Source organism: Simochromis diagramma, unplaced genomic scaffold (genome assembly GCF_900408965.1).
Source record: "Simochromis diagramma unplaced genomic scaffold, fSimDia1.1 OVJJ01000822.1, whole genome shotgun sequence".
NCBI lineage: Eukaryota > Metazoa > Chordata > Actinopteri > Cichliformes > Cichlidae > Simochromis > Simochromis diagramma.
Genome location: NW_024387520.1, coordinates 1,454,547 through 1,466,026, shown reverse-complemented (window position 1 = coordinate 1,466,026; position 11,480 = coordinate 1,454,547). Strand labels below are relative to the sequence as shown.

Sequence of the window (11,480 nt, the reverse complement as noted above, 5' to 3'; positions counted from 1 at the left end):
ATTCCCAGCTGCGCTGAGACCCGAATTGTTTGCAGTGTGTGCCACGATTGAAGTGTCGCTAAGCGGGGTGTGACGGGTTGCAGTGTTGTTATTTTCGCACAGTTTGTGTGGTAAGTCTCATGTGCAGCTGGGATATCAGCAGGGTGTGTTGTAAGTCCTGTCTGGAAATGACTGGGAATTTGTATGTCTAACTCATGTAATAAATAAATGATCAATTTATTTCTTTGCCCCGTTTACTCATCCCTTGTCCTCTGTTACACACGGTCTCTCCAAAAACTTCATTTAGTTTAAAAAAAAAAAAAAAAAAAAAAAGTTTCTTTGTTTCTAACCATTCAGTTGTGTACTTGCTGGTGTGTTTTCGATTATTGTCCTGCTGCATAATCCAAGTCCACCCTGAGCTTCAGGGCATGATCTGATGACCAGACATTCTCCTCCAGGACTTTCTGGTAGAGAATAAAATTCATGGATTCACCAATCACTGCAAGTCTTCCAGGACCTGAAGCAAAAAAAGCTGTTCATACTGCCACCACCACGTTTGACTGTTGAGTGTTATTTTTATGAAATGCTGTGTTAGTTTTACAGCAGGTTTAATGGGACTCAAAGTTCAGCTTTTGTCTCATCAGGCCACAAAAATCTCAGGGATCTGGGAAGGGAAGCTGTGTTTTTGTTGGCAAATGTGAGACGAATCTTTGTGTCCTTTTTGTTCAGAAGTGGTTTTTGCCCCGGGAGTCTCTCATCGGTGCCATTTTTGCCTAGTCTCTTTCTTATTATTGAATCATGATCACTGACCTTAACTGTTCTGCATGCTCTTGGAGTCAGTTTGGGAGGATGACAACTCTTGGAAAAGTTCATCACACACATAATACAGAAGTAACAAGAAATGAAAACAAAGGTGGGCATTATATCAATCAAATTCCATTAATTTGAAGAAAAAAAAAGGTGCTTGTTGATTGATTTTTAATATGAGCTGAACGGTCTTAAAGTTCAAATACACCTTTTCCCCATTGTTCATGAACTCAACAGAAGACCGAGGAACCAAACATTTTTCCGCTGATCGGAAATATAGATGCTTACTGCTTTTCTATCGAGCAGGAACATCTCGCGTATACACGATCTTTGGAGGAACCCTTAACTCTGGGAGAGACCCCCTCCCCACTCACAATCCGCTGAGCAGTGGAGGTAGTGGTAGGTGACTTTGACATTTGTAGCTGCTGGCGAGGCACTGTCTATAATCATAAAGACATTGGCAGCGGTAGCGTTTGGAGGGATTCTGGGGTCTGTGTCACATTAATAAGATAATGACGGATGTATTTTAATTCATGATAAGTTCCGAGTGGTGTGGAGGTGTGGGAAATAATCAGTGGGTTTAAATCGGTTAGCCTGGTACTGTAGCTCTCTGGCTGTGTGAAACAACGCCATCAACAACCCGGGAGCAGAGCTGCCCGGTTTCTGAGTTTGTGCAGGTGAGTGAAAATGGCACGTTTTGATTTACGCGTTACCTTTAATTTAAAAGACAGTCTCGTTTTTCTCCAGACTGAACTCTGGAAAAGATCAGATCAGTGCGCTGATTTAACTTTTATGTCAGGCAGAATCAGTTGTTGTGCTTGGTTCAACTTTTCTGTTAGTTCACAGATATTTGTATGTTTACGAGGTAAAACGTTCACGCCAGAAGTTGGATGCATTAGTAACCTTTTTAAAAGTGACACTCCTATAAAAATTGTTATGTGCTTAACTTTTAATTAGAACAGCAAGTCCTGTGAGAATAAACCTGTTCTTTAAAGAAAAGCACAAGAGAAATAAATCATTCATCTGCTATATGGTATCAGGATATATTTTTAGAAAAATACAGATAAAAAGTAAAAGTATTTCATAAATACATTGCTTCAGATCTTGTTGTTTCTTGAGGAAAGTGACGGTTTAGCCTTTTCCTTTTTTTTTATGTCAGCTTTAAATTTGCTCCAAAGGATAAATTCACAAATTTTGTGCTTCTATTATACAAAATGAATGCTAATAAATCCTTATAATTGTTGTTTATTTAAAAAACAAAACAAAAAACCAATGATATCTTTCAATGGGACAAAGAACATGTGTGTAATGTATATTCTGTATTTGGATGTGTTCAAGTGTTCCTGCTATTGCTGCTGTTTTTTATAGATGTTTTTTTCTTTCCATCCTCCTTCACCTGAACTTCCCTTCCTTTCATTCCCTCAGTGCTGACCTTTACCCCACATGAAGCAGCGCATGCTCTCCATGTCAGCTGTTACAGGCAGGCTGTTTACAGGACTCTCACTGGGAAATGTAGCCTGCAGCCAGGTCCAGCTGTCATAGATAACACACTCGTGTGTATACATAGGACTTAGTCATCTAAAGTATACACGTGACTGTGTAGATCGTAATTACTTCTCTTGCTTCTGTTTGACTGAATTTACTGAATAATTTTCTTAATATATGAAAGTAAGAACTTCAGTGTTGCTGTCCTGAGAGAGTATCTGACCTCTGACCTTCAAATCAGTAACTTAAACAGTACACAGAGACAAACACTACTTAGTATTTCAGTTTTTCTTATAGTCATGATGTATTTTAATATGCTTTAAAGAGGAGTTTATTTCTTATGGGGATTCATTAAGTTTGGACATCAAAAGAATTGTGCTTTTTCCAAGAAGGAGAAAGACAAATATTTAATAGTGATCTTTAAAAAAAAAAAAAAAAAAAAAAGAGTCTTAAACATTAAGTATATGAACAGTTGACCAATTAAAACATAATAATGGCTGAAAAAAGCAATTACTTCATTGTTGTCTAGTTGTTTTTATACAGGGAGTGCAGAATTATTAGGCAAGTTGTATTTTTGAGGAATAATTTTATTATTGAACAACAACCATGTTCTCAATGAACCCAAAAATCTCATTAATATCAAAGCTGAATGTTCTTGGAAGTAGTTTTTAGTTTGTTTTAGCTATTTTAGGGGGATATCTGTGTGTGCAGGTGACTATTACTGTGCATAATTATTAGGCAACTTAACAAAAAACAAATATATACCCATTTCAATTATTTATTTTTACCAGTGAAACCAATATAACATCTCCACATTCACAATTATACATTTCTGACATTCAAAAACAAAACAAAAACAAATCAGCGACCAATATAGCCATCTTTCTTTGCAAGGACACTCAAAAGCCTGCCATCCATGGATTCTGTCAGTGTTTTGATCTGTTCACCATCAACATTGCGTGCAGCAGCAACCACAGCCTCCCAGACACTGTTCAGAGAGGTGTACTGTTTTCCCTCCTTGTAAATCTCACATTTGATGATGGACCACAGGTTCTCAATGGGGTTCAGATCAGGTGAACAAGGAGGCCATGTCATTAGTTTTTCTTCTTTTATACCCTTTCTTGCCAGCCACGCTGTGGAGTACTTGGACGCGTGTGATGGAGCATTGTCCTGCATGAAAATCATGTTTTTCTTGAAGGATGCAGACTTCTTCCTGTACCACTGCTTGAAGAAGGTGTCTTCCAGAAACTGGCAGTAGGACTGGGAGTTGAGCTTGACTCCATCCTCAACCCGAAAAGGCCCCACAAGCTCATCTTTGATGATACCAGCCCAAACCAGTACTCCACCTCCACCTTGCTGGCGTCTGAGTCGGACTGGAGCTCTCTGCCCTTTACCAGTCCAGCCACGGGCCCATCCATCTGGCCCATCAAGACTCACTCTCATTTCATCAGTCCATAAAACCTTAGAAAAACCAGTCTTGAGATATTTCTTGGCCCAGTCTTGACGTTTCAGCTTGTGTGTCTTGTTCAGTGGTGGTCGTCTTTCAGCCTTTCTTACCTTGGCCATGTCTCTGAGTATTGCACACCTTGTGCTTTTGGGCACTCCAGTGATGTTGCAGCTCTGAAATATGGCCAAACTGGTGGCAAGTGGCATCTTGGCAGCTGCACGCTTGACTTTTCTCAGTTCATGGGCAGTTATTTTGCACCTTGGTTTTTCCACATGCTTCTTGCGACCCTGTTGACTATTTTGAATGAAACGCTTGATTGTTCGATGATCACGCTTCAGAAGCTTTGCAGTTTTGAGACTGCTGCATCCCTCTGCAAGATATCTCACTATTTTTGACTTTTCTGAGCCTGTCAAGTCCTTCTTTTGACCCATTTTGCCAAAGGAAAGGACGTTGCCTAATAATTATGCACACCTGATATAGGGTGTTGATGTCATTAGACCACACCCCTTCTCATTACAGAGATGCACATCACCTAATATGCTTAATTGGTAGTAGGCTTTCGAGCCTATACAGCTTGGAGTAAGACAACATGCATGAAGAGGATGATGTGGACAAAATACTCATTTGCCTAATAATTCTGCACTCCCTGTAGTCATCATTTGCCCTGAAATGCCAAGTTAAAACAGTCTATCCCATTTTAAAAATCTAGAAATGTCTTTTTTCCATATTTCTTTGGGGTCATTTCATCTCAAATCACCTTTTACTTGACCATATTTTCCAAAAAACAATTGCAAATTCAAAATTTTGCATTATGTATCACAAACCTTTATACCCTGATAGTGGCCTTTCCTACCATTAAAGATTAGTCAGGATCTGTAATTTGGGAAAGTTACACTGAAAAATTGGGGAAAAATCTAAAAAATAAAACATGAAAGCAGCCCTTTAAAAAAAAATGCAACAATGTTTCATAAGAACCGAGAATTCATCTTTCATTCCTCTTAATGAATCTTAATTGATTCGCTGCATTTATTTGCATGTTCAGAGAAGATTATATCAGTACTTGTTGTCTTTTTAATGCGTCTTAATAAATTTTATTCTTAACATGAATTATCAGACTCGTCCAGGACAAAGTGCACGTGGTTTTTGATAATTAAAATCCTGCACATATTTATCAAAATTATTATCTCAGATAGAGTTAATGTACCACCTGGAAACTCCAGCATTTACATATTTTATTTTTCATTATTGTCAAATACAGCTATAGACCATTCAGACATTGTCTTTAGTTGTTGTTTGCAGAGTTAAGTTTGTTTTATTAATGTATTTTTCAAATATGGTACTTCACTAAAGGCTTTAATTACAGTGTGGGGCCAAACAAGGCCCGAAAGATGGGCTTTAAAAAAATCTAGGATAGGAATTCACAGGCAATTATCATACATGTCCAAGAAATGAGATGATTTGAGATGGAATGACCCTTTTGTGTTTTAGACCAAAACTACAGCTGCAGCTTTCAGCCACCAGGTGGTGTCTGACACTAAACTATTTTTCACATTCATAGTTCAGACTCCAGTTTTTAATGCACTTATAGAAAATCCATTCCAAGTGTCAAAAAGACAGTTGGTATACTGTTAACTTGGCTCACATTTGATGAAAAAATGTTTCTGTTCTCTCGAATTAGTTTTGACATCCGCCTTGTTCCTGTTGCAGTTTCAGGAGGATGTCTGTGAATGCTGGAGTTTGCACTTTGGGGATTTATTCTGTGGGTTCTGCTGCTGTGGAGGATAAATAGTAAGGCCGTAACAATGCCCGTGAAAGGGGAGGAACTTCCTTCTGCAGCCAAGGAGGACGTGCCCACTGCATGCAGCCCTGATGCAGGCATGGATCCTCTGTCAACAGTTGCAGCTGCCTCACAACATGCTGAACATAACGTGCCTCAGGCTGCCAGTGCATTTGCGGGTCTTTGTGGCAGAATAGTGGACTCTGATGCTCTGCAGGGCTCCATGGAGGCAAATTCAAAACAACCAACGGTGCTGCCGACCACCCAAAAACCTTCTAAGAGCATCCCACCAATGCTGAGCTCAGGACCTAAGGCGAGGGAGCGCCTGAAGTTTATTCTTGGAGCATCAGAGGATAACTCTTCGGACGAGGAACCTCTGGTCACGAAACCTCCAAGCGGTGCATCTCAGCCACCGACCTCCACCATCAAATCTTCCCCTCCACAGGCGCCTTCTGTAGTACCACAGCCCAGCTCAACGGTCATCAAGTAAGAGCTTTAAGTAAATGAATGTCAGCTATATAGGTTGGGGCGTGTTTTTACTGCTCTGTCATGTTATAAACAAACAAGCTGTTCACTTACACCATTTATACACTCGCACTATAATGAGGGCATAATGTAAACTGGATTGTTTTTTAGGTCTAGATCAGGGGTGGGCAATCTCAGTCCACGAGGGCCGGTGTCCCTGCAGGTTTTAGATGTGTCCTCGAACCAACACAGCAGATTTAACCCTTGTGTGGTGTTCATATTTTTGTTACTCAGCCAGTGTTCATGGGTCTGGTGGACCCTCTAGAGTTTTGGTTTTCCAAATTAACACTATCAAACAATTTTATGTTAAATTACTCAACAGATGTTTACTTCATCCCAATTACAAGCCATATGAACAGCAAACATGGTTAATGTTTTCCCTTTACCTTTGTTAGATCACATTTACGAATTAATGTGCTTCTCGTTTTTTTTTTTTTTTTTTTTTATAAAATGTTATAAAAACATAAATCAGTTATAATCAAGTGGAGTGAATGGAAAGACACAATACATTTACACGTGAAGCAATATGTTTCACAACTAAATGGGATCAGCTGCTCATCAATGGTGACATTAGGCCCAGGGTTGTAAAACAGGGGGAGGTGGTGCACACACTTATCCCACACTGTCCTAATGGCAGCAAGCTTGTCTCTCTGCCGTCTCGGTTATCAAAACAGATAATCCTGGAAATTTTGTGGAAGTTTTCCAGAGACACTGATGCACAGAAAGGTTCTTGCCGGTTTCTGCATCCCACAGGGATTCTGTGGATTCCCCTTTGGACCTGAAAACTCCTGCAAGGATAAGAACCCCAAAGTAGGCCTTTGGGGTTCTTAGATGAATTTGGTCCATCTCCTTCCACCTCTTTCCAAAAACACACCTTCCTTCTAGATTACTGCAATCCAGAAAAATTTTCTGGATGGAATCTGGGATGAAAAGCTCAAATGAAGACTTGATGCCCTGCACATGAGTAACTGTCAGCCGTGTTGGCCCTGGCTTATCACAGTAACAGCTCTGCAGGGTGGCTCATTTCTTGGGCAAGAAAACCATTCAATTTCACCAGTTATTGACATCCATATTTCTTCACTTGCTGTTTGGTGGGCTTGTTCTGGTCCTGGCTGCAGATGGGGTACTCGTCTTCGTTTTGTTACTAAATGGTGCTCAACCTCATCCTCTTCTTCAAAGTCACTGTCAGACTCTGAATTTTCAGAAATGTGAAATATTCTGAAACCTCTTTGTCAACATCATCATCCGAAGCTCCTCTCTCTTCCAAAATCAATTGGATGGCCCTCGCAGCAGATAATCTTTTGCCATCTTGATCAGTTGTGATAAAGAACCACACTGGCAAACTCTTATTTATAGTATTATGCCCCTAATTTGCAGGTGGGACAGGGTATGAGAAAATAAAATTTGGATCCCTCAAGAAAGAGGGTAAAATGTGTGGGAATGTAAGAGCAGACGGTGTGTTGATAGTTGAATTTTCAACAATGTTGCAACTTTGAGCGAGAGCAGGAGGGGAAGAAAACACTATCAGCAGCACCAGAAAGGAGGAAGACAGAGTGTGGGAACACAGGACCTGCACTTTCAACACTTTTATTAGACCTGGGTCCAGTGGACCCGAACACCTTGTATGTAATGTAAATGCGTGGGGGGAGGTACAGTATGAGGTCATTGAAAATTAGTCCGGATTTATGTTCTTCACAGAAAATAAGCCAAAGCCAATGAATTTCAGGTTGAAAAAATAATTAATTGTTTAATTTTTCTTTTGAAAAAAACTGAAAACGGGTCTCACAGACCCGAACACCATACAAGGGTTAAATGGCTAAATTAGCTCCTCAACATGTCCTGAAGTTCTCCAGAGGCCTGGTAACGAACTAATCATGTGATTCAGGTGTGTTGACCCAAGGTGAGATCTAAAACCTGCAGGGACACCGGCCCTCGTGGACTGAGATTGCCCACCCCTGGTCTAGATGAACATTCCCCCCCAAAAATTGGGCACACATTATCGCATCGGTAGCGCGCTCCTTCGTGCCCTGTCTCCACAAGCTGCACGAGCTGACCTGTGTTATTGTCGCATGCCAAATATCTTGGCTCTATTAATGGAACAAGAGCCTCAGCCAATGACTTTGACAAGCGGTGGTGGCATTAGTCGAGGTCACAGCACAGCAAGCGCTTTGCAATTGTCAACAAATGTTAGTTTTCTTCTTGTTCCTCTGCGATATCGGTGAATTAAGAATTACTTTCATACCAACGGGTGGTTTGTGATATCATGGAGGGTACAAGGATTCCTTCAGTGCACACAGGTAAGTAACTAGCTTGACACGAGTAGCTGTATTGACTTATGGTCTTTATTGTAGTTTAAATATTCTTCTTTTTATTATTAATTTTCTTTCTTTCTTTATTTGCTGTTTAAACAGTTTTTTTATGATAACTATTTACCAAAAGCATATTCGGGTTACTCTTATACTCTATAATAAACATGGGCTTAAACTGCAGACCCTCAGCTTTAGTTTGAGGGTATTCATATACATATTAAATGAAGGGTTTAACTGTCAAAGATGTCTAATCTGTAGCCTCCTCTCTTTTGAAATTGGAAAATGACCTCAAAAGCGTGGCCGGTGCCTGCTATTTCCTCATTTTTCATAAATGAACCAGTTAAAAGGTCAGTATTTGTTTTATTTTCTATATTTTCTTTTTCCTTGGACCCACAACATGTGGTCAAAGGAACATTCAGTGCATGTAAAACATGCAAGAGAAAAGAGCGGGATCATTAAGCTACATTCTGACAAAATAAGGAGGCTCTGGTGAACTCTGCAGGTTAAACATGACACCAGTGGCGGTGGTGGAGGCTCACAGGATCCTTTCCATCCAAACCAATCAAGAAGACTCTCTAAAAGGCATCCAAGTGATACTTATTCAAGTCTACTTTCAGAAGAAGACTTGAGCAAACAGAGATGTAGAGACCCACCATAGGGTGCAAACCATACATCCGCCTGGTGAATAGAAAGGTCAGATTAATCTTTGCCAAATATCTTCAGTCTCTGGATGATTATTCCTTACAGATTAATCAATATAAATATCAGAGGGATGGGGAAAAATACGGAAGCCAGAAAAATGCGGCTCAGGAAATAGAGAAAGTCATTTTCCAATTGGAAGGTCGGTGGTTCAATCTCTGCCTCCTTTCAGCCCATGCGTGTCGTTGGGCAAGAAACTGAACCCCAAATTAGAATCTATCCATCACCACTGGAGTGTGAGTGTGAGTAATAAATAAAAGGTGTGTAAATGGGTGGCTATGAATGCCACTGAACTTCATGTTCACAGCACAGATAGGCAATGACCCAAAACATACCCTGAAGCCAACCCAGAAGTTTGAAGAGTAAACAAGCTGCAGCAAATCTCAAAGTTAGAAACCGTTTCTTGATTAATATCCAGAAGTTCTAGACATGAGATAGCCACTAGCTGACAAAGATTTTTATTTTTGTTCAATTAGAAAACTGTTTTGTTTATTTATCCATGTATTTATTGCATAAAAACAATAAATACATGGATATTTATTAGACTGGCTGTAGCTCAACAGGTAGAGGAGTCGATGCTAAATATCTTTGGTTAAGTTATTCTCTGATGCGCCCACTGGGGCGTGAATGTGTATGAACGTTAGATGGAAAACACTTGAGCCAAGAAAAAGCTACTAGAGCTCCATCGGCCTGGATTTAGTGGGTATATTGTGGTTTACACGGCGAAGAAGAGAAAAGTGAGATGTTTCGAAGCCTCTTCCTATACTTTGTTGTTACTGCACTTAAAAACAAACAAAATCAGTCTGCTCGTGTCGTGCGCTACCGTTTTTAGCCCTTTGATGCCCAATAATAAACATTTCCAATAATGGATTTAGTGGAGCACTGCTCGCTTTGTTTCCAAAGAGCAGCCAGCGCTTTGGCTCAGGGGACTTTATTTGCAGATATGCGGCTGCACATGTGGGAGGGGAGAAGGGAGGAAGCGGACAAGAGGAAGCACTTTGTGGAAGTCTCCTTTGTTTTGGTTTTAGGTTTTAAAAACTCTTTTTTTTATCCTAGTAGTAACACAGCGCGATGTATCATGGAGGGAAACGACTACCCGAGTATCAGCTTATTCCCATATCTCCACAGGTAAGTCCGATAATGCAGAGGGCTGCTGCAGTTTTCGGTAATGTGATACTTTGGTATGTGGAAACTAAACACAGAACTAGTAGTTACTCTGTGTTGAAACTAGTGCCGCTGCAGCACCTTTTGTAGGCTCGTTTGTGAACAGGAAGGGCCGCTGTAGTTTACGGGCTGTGCACAGCTTGCACGCATATAAGGAAACGGTAATAATCAAGCAGTCATTATTGCCGCAAGCCTGTCACTGCGACAAGCCACCGATTTTTCTAGTAATCCCCAAGTCGTGGTTATGATTAGATTATCACTGTTTGTGCAACGCAGTAGGCGTATCGGGTTAAACTAAACCCTCTTGTCCCGGAAAAAAAGTCAGCAAGTGGTTGATACCGAAATGGAAAGCGTTATCAGAAAGCAGCACAATAACAGACTGTATTTCCCCGAGTGAACAGGAGTGAAGTGTAAAGTTCACACATCAGCACAGGCGCACAAACTGCTGCTGCGCTGCAGCTTTACTGTGTGGCTTCACTGATGGGGCAAGGGCGTATCTCCCCGGGGGTGGTTTAAAAAGAAACAGCGAAACCCCGGATTGAACGGCACCCCGGCGGACAGATGACGATAACCATGGTATGTGCGTGAAATGTTCAAATGTTCTGGTGCTGTGCAGTCCAGTTATGTATTTCCAAACATGGGAAAAAGCTTCGCCTGTTTCTTATCGTTGCTCGGTGTGTGTGTGTGTGTGGTGGGATTCATGTGTGTGTGTGTGTGTGTGTGTGTGTGATATCACTTAAAATAAGTACAGCTCAGTTTAACTTATTTGCATTTATTTCATATTTATCTGTAGTTGATTTATTATTGTTATGTGAAAAGTGATAACAGAGACCAACATTTCATTGTCCTTACACCACTACTGCATGGCAGTCTGTGGGCAGAGGTGGAGGATCCACGGCTGCACTTGTTCAAAATGACTCATATATACATATACCGCTAAAACAAACAACTTAACTGCTAACTCTTAACTCTGATTTTTGAAGCCGGGCCTCAAAAGATTGATGATTTTGGTTTCCACTGACCCTTAAGACATTTTGTTTTCAACAAATTACACAATGTTTATTAGTCAAGATTGTCAAGAGTCTGTGTTTGATTTGACTATTTATTTATGAATGACTGATTATTTTGGGTCATGATTATTCTGAGTCATTACCTCCAGCTGTACGTCTGCGCTGCTCTGACATGTGAGACGGTGCACTGCCAAAATCAAAACGCCAAATAAAGGGCAGTTTTTAGAAGAACGGTGCTTCATCTCTCCAGTACTGTCCCAGATTGTAGTCATCGGGGG

The 11,480-nt window shown here is 40.6% G+C and overlaps 1 protein-coding gene across 8 annotated transcripts in view; it reads left to right on the top strand.

Annotated features, from left to right (window-relative positions):
• Window positions 1-708: 708 nt before the first annotated feature.
• Window positions 709-11,480, top strand: part of acacb (acetyl-CoA carboxylase beta) — a 30,532-nt gene continuing 19,760 nt past the window's right edge. For 2 of the 8 annotated variants that reach the window (XM_040019021.1, XM_040019020.1), the window contains exons 1-2: window positions 1,186-1,463; window positions 5,426-5,981. In XM_040019021.1, coding sequence (XP_039874955.1) covers window positions 5,446-5,981 — 536 coding nt within the window. In that variant the 5' untranslated portion in view covers window positions 1,186-1,463; window positions 5,426-5,445. Of the gene's footprint in view, window positions 714-1,184; window positions 1,464-5,425; window positions 5,982-7,941; window positions 8,318-10,084; window positions 10,157-11,480 lie in introns of those variants that run through there. The other 6 variants (XM_040019018.1, XM_040019019.1, XM_040019023.1 and 3 more) reach the window with 6 other exon arrangements.